The sequence below is a fragment of the Rhineura floridana genome, chromosome 1 (assembly GCF_030035675.1).
Source record: "Rhineura floridana isolate rRhiFlo1 chromosome 1, rRhiFlo1.hap2, whole genome shotgun sequence".
NCBI classification, from domain to species: Eukaryota; Metazoa; Chordata; class Lepidosauria; order Squamata; family Rhineuridae; genus Rhineura; species Rhineura floridana.
In genome coordinates this window covers 291,590,317-291,616,689 of record NC_084480.1, presented here as the reverse complement: position 1 = coordinate 291,616,689, position 26,373 = coordinate 291,590,317, and the positions used below count along the sequence as shown (strand labels likewise).

Below are 26,373 nucleotides of genomic sequence, written 5' to 3'. Positions count from 1 at the left end.
TTGGGACAACTAATGACTTGGATGAGGAGGTACAGGGAATGCTTATCAAATTTGCACATGATACAAAATTGGGAGGGATAACTAATATCTTGGAAGACAGAAACAAAATTTAAAGGAATCTTGATCAGTTGCAGCATTGGACTGAAAACAACAGAATTAAATTTAACAGGGATAATTGCAAAGTTCTAAACCTAGGAAAAAGAAACCAAGTGCACAGTTATAACATGGGGAATGCTTGGCTGAATAATACTACATGCGAGAAGGATCTTGAGATTGTTGATTGCAAGCTGAATGTGAGCCAACACTGTGATGTGGCTGCAAAAAAAGGCAAATGCTATTTTAAGCTGCATTAACAGAAGTATAGTTTCCAAATTGCATGAAATATTGTTTCCCCTCTATTTGGCACTGGTTAGGCCTCATCTTAAGTATTGTGTTCAGTTCTGGACACTGTAATTTAAGAAGGATAAAGACAAACTGGAACAGGTTCAGAGGAGGGCAACAAGGATGATCAGGGGACTGGAAACAAAGCTCTATGAGAAGAGACTGAAAGAACTGGGCATGTTTAGCCTGGAGAAGAGAAGACTGAGGGGGAGATATGATAGCACTTTTCAAATACTTGAAAGGTTGCCACATGGAAGAAGGCCAGATTCTCTTCTCAATTGTCCCAGAGTGCAGAACACGGAATAATGGACTCAAGTTGCAGAAAGCCAGATTTTGACTGAACATAAGGAAAAACTTCCTAACTGTAGGGCAGTACGACAATTGAACCAATTACCTAGGGAGATGGTGGGCTCTCAAATACTGGAGATGTTCAATAGGCAGCTGGACAGGCACCTGTCATGTATGCTTTAATTTGGAGTCCTGCACTGAGCAGGGGGTTCGACTTGATGGCCTTATAGGCCCCTTCCAACTCTACAATTCTATGAACTGAAAAGCCCTTAAACCAGCTTTCGCCAACATTCACTTCTTGTTCCAAAGTGCACTGACATCAGATTATCTTAATAAAGTGTCTACTGTTGACTTTCTAGGCTCAAATAACATTTAATAGAACATAGAACATGAACACTGTGATAAAGAACTGAGGCGTGCTTTGACAGCAGGGAGACAGCAGAGACTCAAGTCAACCAGCAAACTAATTATTATTACTATTATTATTATTATTATTCCAACACCACTCCCCTTACTCTCATGTGAGCCCAGAGCAGCTAACAATAAAAATATCATATTAAACACAGAAGTCAAACCACAATACAAAATACATTAAACAAACTGTATCACTCCTATAATGTTCCAAAGGCTTGCCAGAACAAACAGGGCTTAAGTTGCCACCTGAATGAAGATAGCATTTTATGATAAAAGTGAGTTGTAAAGGAGACCACTCAGTACTGAAGGTTTTTTATATAAAGGTCCATTGGGATCTTATAATTTTCCCACCTAATTGTACAATAGTCTGATTTTTTTGCTGATATAACATGTGATACATACTAACAAATATATATATACACACACCAACTTATGCTCTGAAAGTACACATGCGTTCCTGACTGCCTCTTGAAATCCTACAGGCTAAGTCTGGTTCAGGTCTGCGAAGGGGTTTTTCATTTTGTTGTTACATGTGAGAGCATACTCCTTGCTAAGTATGAGGCGAACTTTCAGCCTCAGGTTTTGCACAGTAAGTAAAGAGATGTACTATTTCCAACTTTCTATATAAGAGCATTTAGCAACTCTCACTTGGTCTGTTTGATGTGACTTCCAGCAAGAGAGGCTCACCGGATATACACGGTTATATTCCAATTTACTGTACCCTCCTTTTCCTGCATATGGTTCCTAAGGAGTTTCCTACCCAGGTTACTTTCAGGATTAGACTTACTGACCTTCAGAACTCCAGAACATTTGAGCAATTTGCCTTTATAATGCCTTGATCAAATTCCTTGAAAAGGCTGGATATAAATTGTTAAAAATACTTTTGGGAGGCATCAGCTGCCACTGTGGACATTCAATACAAGCTTGCTTTGGAGATTACAACAATGTAACACAATTAGCCGGGCCAAAAAGGAGTTTTAAGCAAATGGTTTAAAAGAAATCAGGGGGGAGGGAGAATTAAAAGGGGTTTTTTTACAAGATTTTTACAAATTTTATAAGAGGCGCAACTCAAAGTTCTTGCTTTCTCTGACCATGCAAACACATAATGAAATCTTACAACAGGGGTATTTGCAATTTTGCCTCAACTTTCCAGGAACAAAGCCATACAGACTGCAATATGGGGGAGGGTACTTTAATTTCAGTAGTTACCAGAGTATTTTTTCAATCACTAAAACAAGAGTGCCTAACCTGCAGGCCACACATGGCCCAAGACAGAAAGAAAGGGAGAAAGAGTTATGGTTTTGTTGTTATACGCCTTTAAGTCAAATACGACTTATGACGACCCTATGAATCAGCAACCTCCAATAGCATCTGTCATGAACCACCCTCCTGTTCAGATCTTGTAGGTTCAGGTCTGTGGCTTCCTTTATGGAATCAATCCATCTCTTGTTTGGCCTTCCTCTTTTTCTACTCCCTGCTGTTTTTCACAGCATTATGGTCTTTTCTAGTGAATCATGTCTTCTCACTATGTGTTCAAAGTACGATAACCTCAGTTTCATCATTTTAGCTTCTAGTGATCGTTCTGGTTTAATTTGTTCTAACACCCAATTATTTGGCTTTTTTGCAGTCCATGGTATCCGCAAAGCTCTCCTCCAACACCACATTTCAAAGGAGTTTATTTTTCTCTTATCCGCTTTTTTCACTGTCCAACTTTCACATCCATACATAGAGATCGGGTCTGAATGATCCTGACTTTAGCGTTCAGTGATACATCTTTGCATCCGAGGACCTTTTCTAGTTCTCTCATAACTGCCCTCCCCAGTCCTAGCCTTCTTCTGATTTCTTGACTATTGTCTCCATTTTGGTTAAGGACTGTGAAAAGATATTGATAATCCTTGACAGGTTCAATGTCCTCACTGTCAACTTTAAAGTTACATAAATCTTCTGTTGTCATTACTTTAGCCTGCTTGACGTTCAGCTGTAGTCCTGCTTTTGTGCTTTCCTCTTGAACTTTCATTAGCCCAGAGAGCTTCGGCTATGGGGCGGTATATAAATGTAATAAAATAAAAAAATCAATATTAGCATTTGTTTCAAATCATTACTGGTTTCTTCTAGTATATGGTATTGTTCGCATATCTTTCTCCCTCCAATTTTCACACCTCCTTCTTGGTCCAATCCTGCTTTCCGTATGATATGTTCTGCGTATAAATTAAACAAATAGGGTGATAAAATACACCCCTGTCTCACACCCTTTCCAATGGGGAACCAATCGGTTTTTCCATATTCTGTCCTTATAGTAGCCTCTCGTCCAGAGTATCGGTTGCGCTTCAGGAGAATCAGATGCTGTGGCACCCCCATTTCTTTTAAAGAATTCCATAGTTTTTCATGATCTACACAGTCAAAGGCTTTGCTGTAATCTATAAAGCACAGGGTGATTTTCTTCTGAAATTCCTTGCTCCATTCCATTATCTAACACATGTTTGCAATATGATCTCTTGTACCAATTCCCTTTCTATATCCAACTTAGATGTCTGGCACTTCTCGCTCCATAAATGGTAAGAGCCTTTGTTGTAGAATCTTGAGCATTACTTTACTTGCATGGGATAGGGATATTAAAGCAATAGTTTGATAATTACTGCATTCCCTTGGATGCCCTTTCTTTGGAATTGGGATATATACTGAATGCTTCCAGTCTGTGGGCCATTGTTTTCTTTTCCGTATTTGTTAACAATATTTTGTCAAAATTTGGACAGATTCAGTCTCAGTAGCTTGTAGCAACTCTATTGGTATGCCATCTGTTCCTGGTGATTTGTTTCTTCCAAGTATTTTAAGAGCAGCCTTCACCTCACATTCTAAAATTTCTGGTTCTTCATCATACGGTCCCTCCGTGAATGAATCTGTCATCCTTGAATTTCTTTTATAGAGTCTGTGACTGGATGTCATATAAATGAGTGTGCATGTGTCCTTCTGCATATACATTGGCCACACCAGTATTAGCATGTGGCCCTCAGAGGGGTGGTTACCATAAACGTAGCCCTCATGACAAAATATAGCCACCCCTGAACTATAGGATACTCATGCACATTGAACACTTTTTATATAATAACCCCAACTAGATGAGCCACTAGAATTCAAACGTGCTTAAAAGTAGGATCATCACTTTTTCCATGATAGATGGCCTATGTCTATTAGCTTCATAACTGGCAGTAATTCAACAGCTACTGCTTTCTACAGCAGCTGAGGAAATGTTGACAACCTTATCTGAAAGGGCATCTCCCTTACTATGCTCAATGATTTCCTAGAGATGATATTGAGTACTGGAGTACAAGGCCTACCGAAGTACAGGTTGTTCAAGGAGAAGAGATCTTCAATAAAAAAAAACAAAGCAGGAAATGGACAGATTGCTAGGTGAACACTGACAATCTCTAAGTATCAGAACAGTACTGTTTCAGTACTTTTTATAAGCAATTAAAGTTGTGACCAACTTGATGAACTGCTTTAAGTGATTGTTGACCACAATGGTTATCACAGGAAATGGACCATTGGTCTCACCTGAAGGGTGATTTTCCTATGAGGACGGACATCACAACGGGTTTCAGCTCCACCTATCGTGCGAAGGCAAGAATGTCTTTGAAGTCAAGACTAGGGGCGTCAGGCCCCTCCCACTCTCCAGTTCATTCGCAGCGAGTCTCAGGATAAAGATCTAAAAATACAATAAGAAGGCCAAGCGGCCTGGCAGCAGGAAAATAACACAATAGTACCATGCATAGTAACATGACTGCAACATAGCTGTATAACAGAACTAGAAGTCTTGACTTCACTCTTGAATTTAAATATAATAGCGTAACAGTAATATATAACGCATTAGAAAATATATAGTCATCCTCCAACTGGGAGGGTCGTGATGTCCGTCCTCATAGGAAAATCACCCTTCAGGTGAGACCAATGGTCCATTTTCCCTATGAGTCCGGCCATCACAACGGGATGTACCACAGCAGCCCATACAGGGAGGGACCACCCACGTGTTAATCCTCATTAAGAACCTGTTGCAACACTCGTCTGCCAAAGGATGCGTCAGCAGAGGCATAGCAATCAACTTTATAATGCCTTATAAACGAGTGTGGGGTAGACCAGACTGCGGCCCTACAAATATCGGCAACAGGAGCATTAGTGGCAAAAGCAGCCGAAGTGGCAGCTGACCTGGTAGAATGAGCCGTTATACTAGCTGGAACTGACAGCTTCAGAGACTCATATGCTAAAGTAATACATGCCCTTAACCAACGGGATAAAGTAGGATTGGAAACTTTATGCCCCATAGACCTTGGATGAAAGGATACAAACAGACTCTGTTCGTCGAATCTCTTGGGTCCTGGACAGGTAGGTCTTGAGAGCCCTCCGGACATCTAACGAATGCCAAGCCTTTTCAAGAGGATGGGTAGGATTCGGGCAAAAGGAAGGCAACACAATGTCCTGGTTGCAATGAAAAACTGAATCGACCTTGGGACGAAAGGAAGGGTCAGTCTTTAGCACAACAGAGTCCTTATGGAAGACGCAGAGGTGTCGAGCAGAAGACAATGCGCCCAACTCCGAAACGCGTCTGGCAGATGTGATTACGATCAGAAACAGGACCTTGAAGGACAGTATACGTAGGGGCACAGTCCTGATGGGTTCAAATGGAGGGCGTTGCAAAGCCTGCAGAACTTTCGGCAAACTCCATGAGGGGAACCGATGGACAACAGCCGGAGAGCGTAGGGCGACTCCCCTCAAAAAACGTTTGATGAACGGATGTGAGGAAATATGATCTCCAGGAGAGGACACTGAGAGAATGGATGACAGAGTCGACGCATGTCGACGTAGAGTGTTGGGTCGAAGTCCCATCATAAAGCCACTATGGAGAAATTGGAGCACCTGATGCACATTGGCCTGGGAAGGATCGTGGTGGTGGGACTGACACCACTTGGAGAAAGCCACCCAGGTATGTTGATAAATGCGAGTGGTAGATGGTCTTCTCGAGGCCAAAATAATATCAATCACAGCGTCAGACAGTCCAGCTGACCTCAAATGTCTCCGTTCAAACGCCACGCTGTTAGATTGAGCCAAGTAGGGTCCTGGTGCAGTACTGGACCCTGGGATAGGAGGTCTGGCGTTACTGGAAGTGTCCAAGGATCCATCATTGACATTGCCAGAAGATCTGAGAACCACGGTCGGCGTGGCCAAAATGGTGCTATCAGAACCAGCTGTGCCCTTTCGGTTCGCGCCTTCCTCAAGGTTTTGGCTAACAATGGTATGGGAGGAAAGGCGTACAATAGACCGTCTGGCCACGGTGTTGTCAGAGCATCCACTGCTTCTGCTGTTGAGTCCAGGTATCGGGCAAAGTACCTTGGAAGCTGGCAATTGTGACTGGAAGCAAACAGGTCGACTGAGAGGGCGCCGAACCGACACTGGAGACGATGGAAAATGGCTGGATGAAGTTTCCATTCTCCCGGAAAGACCTGTTGTCTGCTGAGCCAGTCTGCTGTCACATTCCAAATCCCTCTCAGGTGCTCTGCTTTCAGGGATTGTAGATGTTGTTCTGCCCAGACAAAGATGAGGGAGGCTAAGTTCTGCAGGGGACGAGACCTGGTGCCCCCCTGTCTGTTCAAATGTGATTTTACACACGTGTTGTCTGTTCGAATGAGCACATGATGCAAAGGGAACAGAGACTGAAAATGACATAGAGCTAAGTGGACAGCCTTTAGTTCCAGCCAGTTGATGCTTTGAGATTGCTCTGCGTTGGACCAAACCCCTTGAATGTACTGGGAGTTGCAGTGGGCTCCCCAACCTATGAGGCTGGCGTCTGTGGTTACGACGGTTCTGCGGGGTTCTCTGAACGACGTGCCCTTGGAAAGATGTTGAACCTTGGTCCACCAGCGGAAAGAGAGGCGCAGAGCGGGGCTCAAACGAACTTTGCGATAGTTGGAGCTGGCAATGTCTTTTTGAAAAGGCAACAGAGTCCACTGAAGGGGCCGAGTGTGGGCTCGAGCCCAGGGCACAATGTGGATTGTGGAGATAAACATCCCGAGCGCTCTGGCGAGAAGCATGACGTCTGCGGATGTTTGTTGCATCAGGGACCTTGCGATGCTTGTGATGGCAGTGATGCGATCTGGAGCCAGGAAGACCATTGCCTGCAGGGTGTCCAACATTGCCCCAAGATGTAGTAGGCGTTGGGTTGGTTGGAGATGGCTTTTGTCGAAGTTGACAAGCCAGCCGTAGGTCTGCAAAACATTGAGGGTGATCATTAAATGATGCTGAGCCAGCTCTTCAGACTTGGACCGTATTAGCAGATCATCCAAATATGGGTAGATATGAACCCCTTGGGTCCGAAGGTAAGCCACTAGGATGAGTAGCACCTTGGTAAACACTCTTGGAGCAGAGGAGAGGCCAAATGGCATCGCTCTGTATTGAAAGTGTTGGTGGCCAAAGGCAAACCGAAGAAACTTTCTGTGGGCTATGCAAATGGGCACATGGAGATACGCTTCCTTGAGGTCGATAGAAGCCAGGAAGTCTCCTTCATGCAGACTCTCGGTAATGGAATGGAGAGATTCCATTTTGAACCTGCGATATGTTACAAAATGGTTGACAAACTTAAGGTCCAATACCGCCCTCCAAGATAAATCTCGTTTTGGCACAGCAAATAGGAGGGAGTACACCCCTTCCGACCTCTCAGTTGTGGGGACTGGCTCTATCGCCGCTATGTCCAGGAGGTGATGTATAGCTGTCTGCATGATGTTGTGCCTGGCTGGTGCCCTTGGGCAAGGAGACGGATGGAATCTGTCTGAAGGGGTTGCCCAGAACTCTATGGTATAGCCATAAGTGAAAAGGTTCCTGATCCAGGAGACCGTAGTAAGGCGCAGCCATCGATCTCCAAAATTAAGTAATCTGCCACCTATGGGGAGGGCGTTAATACTACTTGAGTAGACGGGGGCCTCCCTTATATGAGGACGATGAATTGCCCCTGCGCCCTTGGTACTGACCTCTGCCCTGGAAGCGTCGGTTCCAGGAGCCCCTGAATGCGTTGGGGTCATAGGGTCTGAAGTCGCGGCCTCGTCCTCCTGGCCGCGTTCCTCGAAAGGACTGGTTAGAACGAAAGGAGGGAAATCGCCTGAAGGGCCTGTGGTCGATGTTCTTGACTGTGGCCAGAACCGGTTTGTGGGTGTCTTTTGGGTCAACCAGAACTGCCTTTAGAGCTTCCTCGCCGAAGAGTAGAGATCCGGAGTAAGGAGCCTTGGACAGGTTCAGTCTGGCCGCTGAATCAGCTTGCCAGTGGCGAAGCCAGAGGGTGCGACGAGCGACTATTTGAGTCGTCATGGCTCGTGCCCCTAGTTGAGTGGCATCCAAAGTGGCATCGGCCACAAAAGCTGCTGTCTTACGTAATTTCGATAGTGCTCTTCTGAAGGCGACAGGATCAGGGTTAGCGTCCTCTAGAAGGTCATCCATCCACATCATAGAGGCTCTGGAGAAGATGGAGGCTGAAGCGGAGGCACGCATGGCTAGGGCAGTGGCCTCGTGATTCTTGCGGAGGGTGAAGTCTATTCGTCGCTCAGTAATATCTTTTAGGTGGGATTCCCCTTCCCTGGGCAAAAGAGATCTTGAAACGAGGCGAGCGATTGGTTCATCTATGCCAGGGACATCTAACTTGGTGGCAAAGTCTGGGGCTAGAGCGTAAAGTCTGTCAGCCAGGTTCTTGAAGCGTCGAGCTTTGAGTGGATGAGCCCATTCTTCGGAGGCTAATTTGGCAATTGGGTCCGGCACCGGGATGTAGTGTTGAGTAGGTGCAGGGGATTTGAGGACCTTGGCCCCTTTGATAGCTGGGGCAGACGAAGTTGAAGGCGCAGTCTGGAGACCAAGGGTATGAAGTACCCTACGTGCTAGCGGCTGATAGTCTGAGGTATTAAACAAGTGATACGATGTATCCTCCTCATGATCTGAATAGTCGCTCCAGTCGTCTCCTTCAACATGGTCAGTGAAAATTGACTCCTCCGCATACGAGGCTTCGTCCGTACATCTGCCTCTGGCTACATCAAAGGGATCTGGTGAACAGGAAGGATGAGCTTCATGGCACGCACGTTGGTCCATGTTGAGTGGAGGTATGGCAGGAACTTGTGGTAGTGACTGCATTTGGGTGAAAAATGCCAGCATGGCTTGAAGTTGGGAGAGGAAATCAGGAGACAGCTGCAGACCAGATGTGGCAGATGTGTGTGCCTGATGAACTATTGGAACAGATGTTTGAGGCGGTAAACCAGAGGTAGGTTCGTTAGGCAAACAGTGAGCGGGAAAGCCAACAAACTCTTCCTCGTCAGAGGCAGCAGCAGGGGAATGGAAAATATCACTTATGTGTGTCTGTGCTGTGGTGGTGATTGGCACAGAGACATAACGAGGGCGCTTTGATTTACTATGGCTGGAAAGATGTTTTGTCTTAGCCAGTGCTTTGGCATGTCTGGTCTTAGACGTGTTAGGATGTTGTGGCTTGGCTGATTGTGGCATGTCTGGCTGATCTGGCACCATGTGTGTTGATGGTGACATGCCTGGCTGTTCTGCCATCTTATATTAACTTGGGTGCAATACACTGCCACGGAGGGAGCAGGATGTAAAGACCCGAACTGGCACAGCGTACTACCACGGAGGGGGTAGAATACACTGGCAGATGGCGAAGTGCACTGCCACAGAGGGGGCAGAATGCACTGAGATATCAGCGTTAATATAATATAGGCTGTTTTAGAGTTGGCACACTCAGATTAGCGCTGTAGGCTGGGTTTTAGGCTTGTTCCCGGCCCCAGAGGGGGCAGAATATACAATATAAATCAGGTTTAGTACAAGTCAGCCACTGATATAAAGCTCCAGCCTTGATAATATAATCCAGCCACTAGGATTAAAGCTCCAGCCTTTATAATACAATCCAGCCCACTAGGACTGGAACTCCAGCCTTGATAATATAATTCAGCCACTAGGATTACAGCCACAGTAAAAGTGTGTGTAAATCAGCCCTGTGTAAGTTTGTCAGCAGCACATATACACAAACATACGGATAGATAGCCTGCAGGGGAGGTATCCGATGGTTAATAAGGGTAACAAAAAAGGCGGGAAATTTGAAGTCAAAAAATGGCGCCCGGAAAAAAAAGAGCGGGAAAAAAAAATGGCGGAGAGGGAAGAAGCAATGGCGGCGTCGGAAGTGAACTGGGGGAAGGGCTGCCCAGCACAGTCCCGTAGGAGGAACCGCGGGGCAGAAAACCGCACTAGCGGCTCTAAAAAATCCCCTGGCAGTAAGGGAAAAAGCGGCAGCCGCCGCAGAGAGAGCCGCCGTCGCCGTTTGCAAAGCCCTTCACAGTGGGAATTAAAGCCACGTAGCGAGGGTGATCTGAGGAAAAAAGGTATGATGGGGTAACAGCGGGAGCTGCAGCTGCAAGCTCCCGCTGGGATCGGAAGAGCCGCAGCCGCGGCAACAGAGCCGGGGGGGGGAGGCTCAAAAACGATCAAAACCAAGATAACTGCAGCCGCGGTCACTGAGGGAACTCCCAGGCAACGGATACAATAGAGCCGGGGGGGGTGCTCGAAAACTGCCAAAAACAAAGAGAACCGCAGCCGCGGTCTCAGAGGAACCCCCAGTCAAGGAAAGAAAATAACTTGAAAAGAATAGCTCGGGAGAAAACGAAGAGAGACGCAGCCGCGGTCTCTGAGGGGACCCTCAGTAGGCTAAACACAAAACAGAAAAAGGATCTGAAGACAAATACACAAAGAAATACGAGACTTAGCTAAATGCTACGTGTAATTCCAATCTTGTTCGTACGAAGGCAAGAATGAACTGGAGAGTGGGAGGGGCCTGACGCCCCTAGTCTTGACTTCAAAGACATTCTTGCCTTCGCACGATAGGTGGAGCTGAAACCCGTTGTGATGGCCGGACTCATAGGGAAAATTACATTCCTCTCTATTTCTGGAGCTAACAAGAGCCAGAGTTTTCCAGCAGTAGATGGGTATTTGTCTGAAAGTCTCTGGCATCTACATTTGTTGGATGCAAGGTTTTCAGGCTCTTCAATAATCGGTTATCACTTTGGAATGGGATATGCAATCTGAAGCAGAGGAATTGCCAGTAATGAAACTGTAACAGTCTAATTTAACATACAACCGATTCTGGCCTGCTTGCATTGGCTGCCTGTATGTTTCTGAGCTCGATTCAAGGTGCTGGTTTTAACCTATAAAGCCTTACACGGCTTGGGACCACAATAACTGATGGAACACCTCTCCCGACACGAACCCACCCATACACTACGCTCAACATCTAAGGCCCTCCTCCGGGTGCCTACTCTGAGGGAAGCTCAGAGGCTGGCAACAAGGGAGAGGGCCTTCTCAGTGGTGGCCCACAAATTATGGAATGCTCTCCCTGATGAGGTGTGCCTGGCGGCAACACTTTTATCTTTTTGGCGCCAGGTCAAGACTTTCCTCTTCTCCCAGGCATTTTAGCATGTGTTTTTAAATTGCTTTTTATTTGTTTTTAATGTTTTTAATTGTTGTAAATCGCCCAGAGAGCTTCGGCTATGGGGCGGTATATAAATGCAATAAATAATGATAACAACAACAATAATAATTTGTAACAGAATTTTAAATTATCTATCCATTAATTAAGAGTGGTGTGTTTTCTACCTTATTTAGTCTGAATATTATTATTATTTATTTGAATTTATACCTTGCCCTTCTTCCCAAAGCAGCCAGGGTGGCAAACGGAACAAAACAATTTAACAAGAAAAACATTAAAAACAGTTAAAAACATTCTAAAACACAGTCAAAGTATTATTTCATCAGTGATCTTCAGGTTGCCAGGAAAAGATCCCTTCAGCCATCAAATGCAAGCTTGTGCAATGATACAAATACAAGTGAGATAATATTGTGACTCTGAACATGACACTGAAAAGATGTTTCACTGGAAGCCATGTCAGCTACCACAACCATACTTACTTAAAGGACATGAAATATCAGTAAACATACTACCTATTACAACAGGTATAGCGATCTCTGAACCAGGGCACTATCTGACATCTGATATCTATTCATCAAGATAGAACACACATCACATTGCATAAATGTTTTTAATAATGTAGTTTTAAACTGTTGTAACTCACCTTGGGACCTCATGGTGAGTAATAATAGTAATAATTATATTATTATAATTATAATTACTACTACTACTTCTTCATGCAAAGATTCAGAGAAGCTGCATATGTGTGATTTATACAAGCATTCAAACCCATTTTGTTAAACACAGAAACATGAGAGTTAAAAGATAATAATAATAATAATAATAATAATAATAATAATAATATTTAATTTGTTTGTCGCCTATCTGGCAATTAGCCACTCTAGGCAACATACATTAAAAGAGATAAAATACAATAATAACAGATGTAATCACATTAATAACAATAGATAAAATACTGCACAGTCATCAACACATATAAAAGCAATTATAATAACAACATACGATAAATGACAGAATCATGGTGATTTACCCAATGACCTCAAAGGCTTGCTGGAATAGCCACGTCTTCAGGGCCTTGCGGAATACATCTAGGGAAGGGGCATGTCGAACATCATATGGGAGGGAGTTCCAGAGAGTGGGGGCCACCACAGAAAAGGCCTTCTCCCTAGTACCCACCAACCTAACTGTTTTGGTTGGAGGGATTGAGAGAAGGCCTTGTGTGGCTGATCTAGTTGGGCGGCATAATTGGTGGCGGTGGAGGCGCTCTTTCAGGTAAGCTGGGCCGATCAGTCTGATTCACTTTGTTTACTCCAGTAATTCACTTAAAATGAAAAACATTAATTCACTTCCTAATTACATTTCATGGTTATACTAGTCAGTATTTCTGGAATTCCATCCAATGAAAGCAAGTTGTTAGCGCAAATTCAGAGTAGATAATAGTTCTACTGTTAAAACATTTACAAAAATTATCCACTGTATATATAGTTAGAATGATTGATAGCCTGCTTCTGAGTAGTTGAACACACATGCTTTTCATTTCAAAAACCAGATAAACTGATATATAATGTGCCAATTAAATATTATGAATTCGTAAGTCCTAGCTATATAGGCAATATGCAACAAAACATTTCTTAATTCAGTTTCCCTTAGTAACCAGAAATACAAAACATTGACTGCAGCACTGTTTGAGGGTCATTTGAAGAACGTAACAGTTACAGAAAGGCTCCATTTTCAGATACTGCTGGGGGAAAAAAAAAAGAGAACTATGCTTTGAAGTAGCAATAGATCAATAGTAATGTTGAGAACACAAGAACATTATTCAAAGACATTGCTAAGATGGACTAACATAATGTTCACCTGCATTCAGTGGACAATGTTGAAAGCTTTAAAGGCAGTAAAGGATTCTGAAAATCTGAATCTCTCCTGGAAGTAAAATAATGTGTGTGTCTAAAGCAATGTCCTGCTGGTTTATAGTTATTTACAACTTGATAACATCGACAAGAATACTAGAAAGGTAAACTCTGTCTCTCCAGAATTACTCTGCATCATTTCTGAAAAGACTCAAAATAGTACTCGTCAATTCTGTTAAGATGATCAGCTACGTGCCAGAGCTACAGACTGAACGAACAAGAAGGTAACATGCATCATTCTTTTTCTTAAATAGCATTCCGAAAACTACTGAAAAGATCCAAATATTTACATATTCCTCTTGAATATTATGTCCTTAAGTAGCTACTTACTGTATACTCTATAGTTCCTTTAGGCTTTTGAAAAGACATTCGTCTCCCATCTTTCTTGTCTAGGGTCTTCTTCTGGCCAGTATCTGAAAAATATTGAGGCAAGGCACGCATTACATTCATTTTTATCTCCCTTCCGGTATTGTCACAAGCTGCCGACTATAGCCCCATGGGCAGACATCTAATTCACCAGTTACACAGCTTATACCCTGTGACTCTCAACTCAGCCTAACAGACAACTAGCTGCCAGAACAAGGACTTTGCTCCTCTGTTTTGCTTTAAGGATTTGACCAATGTAAGCTACTCCTGTAACTGGGAATAGCTTCATAAATACCTGAAAACAATGCTATGCAACATGAATTGTATAGGACAAGGTTAAAATTATGCTAACATATTTAGGCTGCAATCCAATGTACACTACACACACAATAACCCACTGGAGCTTATTCTGAGTAGACATGTATTGGATTAATTAGCTCTACCCAGCATAGGATCTGCCCATTATCTGCAACAGACTGCATAGTTTCTGACAGAAAACACAATTTAAAGCTACAGCATTTTTTTAAAAAAGAGCATAGCATAACCACAACAGTATAAACACCAATGGAAAATTGCCTTTTGTACACAGACTATATTTATGTCTTTTTTAAAATTACAGTATGAGTGCAATGTTTTAAGAAAGTGTAAAATGCCACCTTCCATTCAAGACCACCCCTTTAACTGTCTTTTAGCTATCATTTCACTAATTTATTCCTTGAACATATAAGTAAATCAGAGTATGAATAAGCACAATGAAGAAAACAGGGAGTGGGTGGAATAGAAGACAGAGAACCACACATATACAGCCTGTTATACAAGTGGGAGATGAGGGGTGGGATAGTCCCATTTGTTTTTAGTACCGGCCACAGCTTGAAAAAACGTGGAGCGAGAAGAATGTGGAGACAGAGAGAGAGTGCCCATTCAGATACTATGCATTAGACCAGCCTTTCCCAACCAGTGTGCCTCCAGATGTTGTTAGACCACAACTCCCATCAGCCCCAGCCAGCATTGCTAATGGTCAGGAAAGATGGGAATTGTGGTCCAACAGCATCTGGAGGCACACTGGTTGGGAAAGGCTGCATTAGACAAATCAAAGATACACTATTACAGAAGTACACAACCAAACAGAAGAGTCACAGAAGCAATGTCGGCTATGGGGTGGTATACAAATGCAATAAATAAATAAATAAAAGCAGAAGTTATGCAAAAGAAAAAGAACACCAAGGTCATACTGAAGACACAAGATTTTAACAATCTCATAACTTAAATCAGTGACATGGTTGTAGTGGCCAAGGTTTTAAATAACAACCTAACTGACATTAAATATTCAACTTGAAATTAGAATCAAGTGTTGCTGTTTTTACATATCTCTACATACTGTAGCTACTGTGCCACAGGATACATTTATATTGTTATAGCATTACAAGATGAAATAAGGAAGAATACAGTAGGGCCCCACTCATACTTCAGGTTAGGTTAGGTTCCAGACCCCCGCCGGAAAGTGAATCAGCTAACCTCTAAGCTTTTTGTGAAGCCACGTTTGCTTTTTCTGCTGTCTTCCCCCTTTTTTCCTTATTGGGATGATTTGCCATTGTGCCTTTAGAATTTCCTTTTTAAGAAACTCTTGGACTCCTTTTCTCATTGGGATCACTTGCCATGGAACCTTACTTATTGTTCTGAGTTTATTAAAGTGAAGGGTGCCCGTACGGCTACTCTCAGCTTTTGTTTCCTTTAAAATCAAGAAATCAAATACAACGTAGTCACTTTCCCCCAGCGTTCCTGTAATTGCCACTTCATCCATTAAGTTCTCTCTATTGGTTAGAATCTAGTCAAGGATAGATGATTCTCTTGTTCCTTCCTCTATTTTCTGTAGGAGAAAGTTACCTTCAACACAAAGTCAGGAATTTCTTGGAGGGGTCGTGTTTGGCAGAATTTCTCTCCCAACAGATATCAGGGTAATTGAAGTCCCCCATTACTACTACATCATGCCTCCTCAAAACATTAGCAATTTGCTTTTCAAAAGTTCCATTCTCATCTTCTCCTTGATTGGGTGGTCAGTATTCCTTGCTCCATTTTTTTTTTAATCCAGATACTCTTCATGAAGCTACCAAGCTCACCCTTCTGTATTTCCCTGGCTTAGTGTTCCATGATCCCTGGCTTGGTGTTGCATTCAAACCAGGAATCATGGTTGGTTTCACTCTAACAAATCACAACTGCTAAGCCAAGCACAAATCTTGGTTTGTCAGCATGGTTTGGTTAGAGTGAAATAAACCACAACCCCTGGTTTGGACCTAATGCTAACCCATGGATTGTGCTTTGTTTGTCCCTAGGACTCCCAAGGAGAAGAAAAATGGGCGAGATTGGCTCATGCATGATAAACCACAGTTTATGGCTTACTGTGACATGAGGGCATGGCATTTATTAACAGTGCTAAGAGTCTGAGCCATCCTACAGAGATGCATCTGGCACCTTCTTTGTACAGTAGGGCCCCACTTTATGGTGCTTCGCTTTACAGCGATTCGCTAATACAGCGGTCTCAATTAGACACAATTAGACACAATTAGACTAAAACCCCACTCATATGGCGCTTGTTCCGCTTTTATTGCGGTTTTTGGGCATCGCACACCATTCTATTCAATGAGTTCTGCTTTACAGCGGGGGTCCGGAACGTAACCCACCGTATGAGTGGGGTCCTACTGTACAGCTTTCAGCAAATGCTGAAGACATACCTCTTTACCCTGCCCTTTGGCACTGGAGATGTATGTTTCAGGACCCACCCTATTCTTGTGAATATAATGTGTTTTAGCTGTTTTTATTACTGTATTTGAAATGTGTGTAACCCTGCCCTGGGATCAATAAGAATAAGAATAGTTATTTAACAGTTGTATGATTATGGTTTATGAAGTATTTATAACTGTTGTAAAATGCCTTGTGAGGGCAGGAACTTTGAAAGGCAGGTTAAAAATTGGTTAAATAAATACATCTTAATTCAAGACTGTGGATTAAAAATAACTTCATAAACAGCAGTTCTTGCCAATAAATTGCCAGGAGGTAGGGGGCCCAACCTACACACAGTGTACTGGACCTAGGAAATCCTGTTTGCAGCCCTGCATATATGTGACTCCTTCATGACAACATGACAGCAACAATTTTGGACAATGGCTTTCAGAGTGATCCATTCATAGTCAGATCAGGTGTAAGACAGGGATGTGTCATTGTTCCTACCTTATTTGCTGTCTTCATTGCTATGATTCTACACCTTATTGAGGGGAAACTTCCTACTGGTGTGGAAATCATATATTGAACAGATGGAAAGCTTTTTAATCTCAGTAGGCTGAAAGCAAAAAGTAAGGTAATGTCAACCTCTGTTGTAGAACTTCAATATGCCGATGATAATGTAGTCTCTCCACATTCAGAGGAAGATCTTCAAACTATCCTAAATGTCTTTGCAGAAGCATATGGAAAGCTTGGGCTCTCACTGAATATTAAAAAAAACAAAGTGCTTCATCAACAGGTGCAAACTAGTCCCTCTGTAGCACCATTAATCCAGCTTAATGGTATGATGTCTGAGAACGTTGATTACTTCCCCTATCTCGGCAGCCATCTCTCTGTAAAAGCTGACATCGGTGCTGAAATTCAACATTGTCTGAGCTCTGTAAGTGCCGCATTCTCCCAAATGAAGCACAGAATGTTCGAGGATTGGGATATTCACAGGGAGACCAAAATGCTTATTTACAAAGCCATTGTACTACCGACCTTACTGTACACCTGTGAAACATGGACCGTTTATAAACCCCACTCCCAACTTCTTGAAAGATTCCACCGACACTGTCTCTGGAAAATTCTGCAAATTACTTGGGAAGACTGACGGACTAATGTCAGCGTTTTGGAAGAAGAAAAGACTCCCACTGTTGAAACAATGATCCTTCAACATCAACTTCGCTGGACCGGCCATGTTGTTCAAATGCCTGATCACCGTCTTCCAAAGCAGCTACTTTACTCCCAACATAAGGATGGAAAACGGAGTATCGGTGGACAGCAAAAGAGGTTCAAAGATGTTCTTAAAGCGAATCTAAAAATGTAACATGAACATAGAGAACTGGGAAGTCTTGGCCCATGAACGTCCCAAATGGAGGTCGGCTATTATCAAAGGTGCTGTGGACTTTGAAGAAGCACGAACACAGGGAGACCGGGACAAACAAGCTAAGCGGAAGGCACGTCAAACAAATCCTCATCACGACCATCTTACATCTGGAAGCCGATATCCTCACTGTGGGAAGCTGTGTGGATCCAGAATTGGACTCCAGAGTCACTTACGGACCCACTGTTAAAGACCTTATCTTGGAAGACAATCTTACTCGGCCACAAGTGATCGCCAATTAATGAATGAACTCAATGATGTCCTTAAAAACAAGCACATTACTATCTACTAACCAGTTCTAGCAACACATATTTTACACTACTAAAAAACTGTTCTTCATCCCTCCACCACATCATACCAAGATTAGTTATCATAACAGATGCCGTTTGATGAAGCAACAGTTAAAAAGTCATCACAAAAGTTATTTCATTCCAAGAAAAAATATTGGGAGCTATAACTACTCTGCTGAAGTTATTAAAAGTGCTGTGACCCAAACTTACAAAGACAGAAACAGAAATTATTTGAAAACCCTTTACTATGTACCTGCATATATGATATTCACCTTTCACTACCAACCATTTGATAGCAGCTTTACACCACAAACCACAATTTAGATCTCAACATATTGTTAGTTCCATACTGGATGGTTCTTACTTTCACACAATGTTTTCAGAACTAGGATAAAAGTAGGCCATTTGGTAAGAATAATTTTCCAATAATTCTAGCATCCTATTTCCTGTGTATAAAGCAACAGTGGTTCATCCACACCAAGGAACCATGATTTTACATTATGAGGCTTCCCCACTAGCCATTTCCCTCTCTTCTTTCACACGCCAGAGGAAGAGATTGAAAGTAACTGCAATACTTTTTAACATCTATATTTGGGTAACTGTGGATTGTTTGAATTATGGTTAGTAAGAACAAGGCATGATCTGAATCCACAGTCTGATCCTGGCTTGTGCTCTCTAATCAAAGCTTAAACAAACCACAGTTTAAACAATTCACAGTTCCTAAGTTTAAAAGGTACTTAGTACTGTGGTTAGTAAAAATCAAATCTGGAAGATTTTTACTCTCCCCCAATGGCACATTAAACAGGAGGAAGAGGGCAGAGGGGTGTGTAAGATTGTCTTCACAGCAACAAACTATGGTTTTCTATTCAGGAAAGCTTCCAGCTACAAGAATAATAATTTAATGCAATGTGAATCAATAGGATCAAGCTGCAGCAAGCCTCATGCTTGCACACTCCCCTCTCCACCCACACAGCTTGACAAACTGTGGTTAACATTAACTATAGTTTCAAACAAGCCAGTTTCAAACCATCATTACTGAAGTTGCCTTATTTAAACTAACCAAGATTAACCATAGTTAGGTCCAGAGAGAGCAAACTAACAGTTTATCAAAAGCAGAAGCAAATGCTTCTGAATTCTCCTCCGAGCTGCACAGGAGATGCGAGGGGGGAAGTGCACAAGCCTGACGACTTTTTTGCATTACCAGTAGTTACCATGACCCAGTTCTGAAACATAAAAAAGTAAGAGGAAGTAATGTTTAATACTGCAAAAATAAAAAAATAGTTATTACTATTATGTTAAACACCACACATTTGATTACTATGATTTTACAGTTATTAATACAGATGTGCTAATTGCTATAGAAAATGCAATAACTGTGTAGAGTCCATAAGTAGTGGTAAACTGAGATCTCTCTCGCATACCTCAGAATACCTTCCCCATTCTCAAGCTTGCTTGATATCTCTAGATTTAATAAAGTACTACAAGTATGGGCCCAATTCATGCAGCCTCTACAAGGAACTTAACTATCAGGCCCATACAACAAATGCTTCCAGTCAAACAGAGAAATTTAGTGGTAGGTCAAAGAATAGGGATATGAAGCACCAATCTCTCAATGCACTATATTAGTCTGCACAGATTAGTGCAATATATATGGCATATCCTTCAGAAGAGAAAGCTTTTAAAAATGGAAAAAGAAAAAAAGAACAGCAGTCTATTACATATTAATATTGGGTCATGAATTCAGAAGTACACAATACTAATTCAAACAGAGAGCACAGAAACTAGTGAGACAAAATTTACCAGTTATATAATAATGTATTTACTGCAATTAATGTTTTCGTTCATTCTAGGAGTGCTTCCAAAGGCCTTTAAGACACACAAGATTAAACTACAATTTGACAGCATGATGCAGAAAGATTACTTCAGTCTTTAAATTCATTATTCTTTTTCCTAATTTCTTATATCGTCAGATCACTGATCCATCAAGTTCAGTACTGTCCACTGGCTGGTAGTGAGTCTCTGGGTTTTCGAATCTCTTCCAGAGTGATCTGGAGATTGAACCTGGGACTTCTACATGCAAAGAATGTGCACTACCACTAAACAGTGCTGAAGCTTAATACCAGAAGTATCTATATTGATACATATTATTTACATCTTTTTATTGTCAAATGGTATTTCAGTGACCAATAGTACTATCCTAGAAATTCTTTGACATGATTCAAAGGTAACTGCTACATGATCTTCAGAACTACAATGATAGGATACTGGTGAAGGTGAAATAAAAAGCTTGGAAAGTCTGCTATGTGATGTGTCTCACTTATAAGACAGAGCTTTAGGAAGGACACATTTAGAGGGCATCTGAGGTAGTCATGAGATTGGCATTATCATGTACTTTCAAACGGTCAGAGATATGAACAGCTAAGCACTGAAGGTGTTTCTGATAGATTATCTCTGTAAACTTTTCAACATTCTGTTTATTTAAACAGAATGTTGAAAAGTTTACAGACATAAAGTATTTATACACTGCCCAAACAAAAATTCTTAGGATGGCTTACAATACAAAACAATTTAATATAGAGTGAAACAATTTAAAATTCAGTTAAAATTAAAAATAGTTTCAAGTTGCAACAGTTCTAAATGCTCTAATTTTCAAATATTAAGGGAAGATCAAAGGAAAGAATGAGATATGGGGGGGGGAAGAGGTCTTTTTCAAGTATCTACAGCAAGGATGGGAAACCTGTGGCATTCCAGATGAAGTCTGAGAATAACTCCCACCATCCCCAACTATTGGCCATGCTGGATGAGGCTGACAGGAGTTCAGGTTCAAGACCATCTGAAGGGCTGTAGGTTTTCCATCCTTGATCTATAGTCTGCCCATTGTTACAAAGATTGCATGGAATCTCATGTTGCAAGTCAATAAATACAGGACAATGGTTCTTACCCTTGAGATGTTTTTCAACAACTAGTCCATATACTAAGTTTAATTTAAAAGCCAACTTCAAACTATTTTATTTTTTTATTTGATTTATATCCTGCCCTTCCTCTCAATAGGAGCCCAGGGCAGCAAACAAGAACACTAAAAACACTTTAAAACATCATAAAAACAGACTTTAAAATATATTTTTTAAAAACTTTACAATTTGTTTTAAAAGAAGCTTTAAAAACATCTTTTAGAAGGTTTAAAAACATATTAAAAAGCAATTCCAACACAGATGCAGACTGGGATAAGGTCTTAACTTAAAAGGCTTGTTGAAAGAGGAAGGTCTTCAATAGGTCTTCATAACCATGGGTTATGAGGTTGGCGTGTTAAAATAACTGGAGTTTGTTTTAAACCAGGATTCCTACATCAAACATAATTCTGAGCCAAGATTCTTTAAAAGACAAATTAAATTCTGCTGAAGCCCTACCCCAACCAGTGTAGGAGGAGACGGGGGCACACGAGTCTGATGCTTCACCCAGGCCTTGGGGGGGGGGACAGAAAAATGGGGGGGGAAATTGTCTGAAGTGTTTTGGTTTCCCACCCCCAGGCCCTCAAATCTCTAACCCAGACTTGTTCAGGTTCATGTTAAACCATAGTTTAGTGTTACATGAAAATCAGTCCTTTGCCCAAGCAAAGAAGTGAAACTATTACATTTTTTTTATATTCCAGTTAATACTCATAGCACGGAAGAGCATAATGAGTGCTACATTTTTCTCTGTCCTGGTTTGGCAGAATTCTGAAAAGCACTCTTGAATGGGCACGGGTAGGAGAAACAAGGAGCTTCATATTTTCGTTAAACTGAAATAAGGGGTTTTAGACATTTAAACTTAAGCACTGCCTACTTAATAATGTAAGAATCTAAGAAAAGCCTGCTTGATCAGGCCAGTAGCCCATTTAGTCCAGCATGCTCTTCTCAGTTGCCAACCAGCTGCCTATGGGAAGCCCTCAAGCCAGACCTGAGTGCAAGAACACTCTCCTCTCCTGTGGCTTCCGGCAACTGGTTTTCAGAAGCATACTGCCTCTGACTATGGTGGCAGAGCACAGCCATCATGGCTAATAGCCAGTGACAACCTTATCCTCTATGAATTTGTCTACTCCTCTTTTAAAGCCATCCAACTTGACCATCACTACCTCTTGCGGGAGATAATTCCATAGTTTAACTATACACTGTGTGAAGGAGTATGTTGTTTTGTCTGCCCTGAATCTTCCAATAGCTTCATTGAATGTCCATGAGTTCTAGTATTATGAGGGAGAACTTTTCTCCATGCCATGCATAATTTTATACACTTCTATCATGTTGTCTCTGACTCGCCTATTCTCTAAACTGAAAAGCCGCAAATGCTGCAATCATTCCTCACAAGGAAGTCGCTCCATTTCCTTGATCATTCTGGTTGCCCTTTTCTGAACCTTCTGGGCGGTGTACATAATAATAAAACAATCAGAGAATATATAAATACAATAATACAATGGAATCAAACAAAAATAATCAAAATAGCAGCAAAATACATCAATAAATATTAATAGTACACATTAAAATGCCTGGGAATATAAAAAGGTTTTCACCTGGCACTGAAAAGATTGCAGCGTCGGCGCCAGGCGCACCTCATCGGGGAGACCATTCCACAGTTTGGGGGCCACAACCGAAAAGGCCCTATTTCTAGTCACCACCCTCCGAGCTTCTCGATGTGATGGTACTCGGAGGAAGGCCTTAGATGTTGAGCGCAGTGTACGGGTAGTTTCATATTGGGAGAGGCGCTCCATCAGGTATTGCGGTCCCATGCCGTGTAAGGCTTAACCAATTCCTTTACCCGTACAAGGGCTTCTCCTCTTATTCCAAGACTGCTAGGCTTACTCAAGAGTCTCCGGTAAGGTATCTTGTCAAAAGTTTTTTGAAAGTCTAAATACACTATGTCCACTGGATCACCTCTATCTATATGCTTGTTGACATTCTCAAAGAATTCTAGTAGGTCAATGAGACAGGACTTTTCCTTTCAGAAACCTTGCTGGTTCTGCTTCAGCAAGGCTTGTTCATCTACATGCTTGCTTTTGTCTTTAATAATACAGGCATACCCCGCTTTAACATATGCAATGGGACCGGAGCGTGTATATAAAGTCAAAATGTACTTAAAGTGAAGCAATTATCTATGCATGTACTGCTCTGCAATTGCCACTAGATGGCAGTGGCGTCATGCCATTAAGTGTCCGTTATTGTGAAGCGCATACGTTAAGTGCGGTATGGTGGAGTATGGAGCATGTACTTTATAGCAAGGCGACTTTAAGTGAAGCAACTTTAAGCTAGGTATGCCTGTACTTTCTACGAGTTTTCTCAGAAGAGACGTTAAGCTAACTGGCCTGTAATTTCCAGGATCCCCATCCCCAGATCCCTTTTTAAAGATTGGCGTTACAGTGGCCACTTTCCAGTCCTCAGGACAGAGGCAGATCTGAGGGACAAGTTATATATTTTTGCCAGAAGATCAGCAATTTCAAAATTGATGAGTTCTTTGAGAACTCTCAGGTGGATACTATTCATAGATAGTGATTTGTCAGTTTTTATTTTGTCTATTAAGCCAAGAACTTCATCTCTCATCACCACTACTTGCCTCAGTTCCTCAGACTCTCTTCCTGCAAATGTCAGCTCAGGTTCAGGATCTGACCTACATTCTCTACTGTGAAGACAGATGCAAAAAAATGGTTTAGCTTCTCTGCTGTCTCCTTATGCAGCTTGAGTACACTTTCGACTCCCTTATCACCCAAGGGCCAATTGCCTCATTATTATGAACATAGGAAGCTGCCTTATAATGAGTCAGACCATTGGCCCATCTAGCACAGTATTATCTACACTGGCAGTGGCTCGCCAGAGTTTCAGGCAGAAGTGTCTCCCAACTCTACCTTGCAATCCCGGGGATTGAAACTAGGACCTTCTGCATGCAAGGCAGAAGCTCTCCTGGACAATCTCCTGCTCTGAATGTATTTAAATATTTTTTTGTTGTCGGTTTTTATGTTCTTAGCAATGCGCTCCTCAGATTCTTTTTTAGCATCCCCTATTGTCTTCTTGCATTTCTTTTGCTGGAGTTATGTTTCTTTTTATTGTCCTCATTTAGACAAGACTTTCATTTTCTAAAGGAAGCCTTCTTGCATCTAATAAATTCTTTGACACTGCTCATTAACCATGCTGGGATCCTTTTGGCCCTGGTGGTACGTTTCCTAATCTGCAGCATACACTCCAGTTGAGCTTCTATTGTGTTTTTAAACAACTCCCAAGCATTGTGACTGGACCCTCTGGACTTTGTCTTTCAACTTTCTTTTTTATCACTCCCCTCATTATTGGGAAGTTTCCTCTTTTGAAGTCAAATGTAACTGTGTTGGGTTTACTTGGCAATTGGCCATTTACATGTACATTTAACAGCACTATAGTCTTGCCCACTTCTCCCTTTTCCTTCAAATGGATTACAAACAACATCAAGACGTGACGTATTCTTCCTTTTTGAATGCCTTCTCATCCAAGTATACACACCTTTCATCATAAATGTAGCCTGCAGATCAAGGTTTTTCTACACATTAGTTGGCAGTTAATTCAGGTTTGTGACCAAGTGTACACTTGACAGGAAGTTCTGGCTATCTGATGAATGCACCTTTATGATGCATGATTGAAAGAACACTTATTTGTCTTACTCATGGATGCACTGGTCACCTTGAGAAAGTGGTTGAGTGCTGATTACAAGGAATGGCCACCACTACCTCCAACTGCTCATCTATTCTCACTCTGGGAGATGCGCAGTAAGGTCTGAGTCTGCCACAGTAAGGTCTGAGTCTGCCACAGTAAGGTCTGAGTCTGCCACAGTAAGGTCTGAGTCTGCCACAGTAAGGTCTGAGTCTGCCACAGTAAGGTCTGAGTCTGCCACAGTAAGGTCTGAGTCTGCCACAGTAAGGTCTGAGTCTGCCACAGTAAGGTCTGAGTCTGCCACAGTAAGGTCTGAGTCTGCCACAGTAAGGTCTGAGTCTGCCACACTGACCTGAAGGAGAACACTGATAAGAAAGAAGGTGAATGAGCAGTGGCAACAGCTGTTCCTGTTTCTACTTGCTTAAACTCTCAATTACCCAGGGAGCACTTGTAAGTAAGAGAAGATAGCATCTGCTCCTTGTGGGAATAGAAACTACCTCTTAACTCTAGTTTGGCTTCTCTAAGTGCTGTGTAAGATTGGGCCTATGACATTGCCTAGAAGTATGACAGTCATCACATCTGCCTGCTCACCTTCCCTCTCTTCTCTGGATAGTTCAGGAAATAAGGTTGGGCCCAATTCTCCCCACCATACTTGCCCAAAAAGAAAATGCAAGTGTGCAAATGGCAGGTAAGATAAAGGTGTTCCCGCACTTATAGTGCGAGTCGTTTCCAACTGTTAGGGTGACGTCTTGCAACATTTACAAGGCAGACTGTATATATGGGGTGGGATTGCCAGTTCCTTCCCCGGTCTTTCTTTACCCCCCAGCATATGCCAGGTACTCATTTTACTGACCACGGATGGATGGAAGGCTGAGTGGACCTCAACCCCTTTTACCGGAGATTCGACTTCCTCCTTTTGTTGGAATCGAACTCCGGCCGTGAGCAGAGCTTCGGCTGCGTTACCACCCCTTACCACTCTGCGCCACGGAGGCATTTGCCATTTGCAAATGGCAGAGGCTCATACAAAGACAGTTTCCTTATGTTGACATGGCAGCCGTCCTGCCTAGACTGCCAGGGTGAGACACTAGTGGCTGCTGATCCTGAAAAGAGCGCCCATCACCTCCTCTTGCTAGACTGGGGCCAGTCTGAAGCCAGTCTTCCCTACTGCACAATCCAAAAAAAAGAACAAGAATCAGAACCTTCCACAGGGAGAAGGCAGTTGAGCAACCAGACACAGCAGCAACAGCTTTTTGAAAACATCACTTACCCAATCCTCCCTGTTGCACTCTGGAAGAGATAGAACTGCTCCTGCAAAGCACAACCACTGCCTCTTCTCCCCCACCTCTTATAGCTGTTGTAGCTGAAAGGATCAGATCCAATGGGCCAAATCCCCACCACTGTACCACCCACAGGGAAACATAACAGGAAATGAGGT

General features: G+C 42.4%; 1 protein-coding gene across 6 annotated transcripts in view; it reads right to left on the bottom strand.

Moving 5' to 3' along the window:
* OXR1 (oxidation resistance 1) overlaps positions 1-26,373 on the bottom strand; it is a 299,282-nt gene that overhangs the window by 66,269 nt on the left and 206,640 nt on the right. For all 6 annotated transcript variants that reach the window (XM_061604956.1, XM_061604973.1, XM_061604964.1 and 3 more), the window contains one exon: positions 13,831-13,913. In XM_061604956.1, coding sequence (XP_061460940.1) covers positions 13,831-13,913 — 83 coding nt within the window. The remainder of the gene's footprint in view (positions 1-13,830; positions 13,914-26,373) is intronic.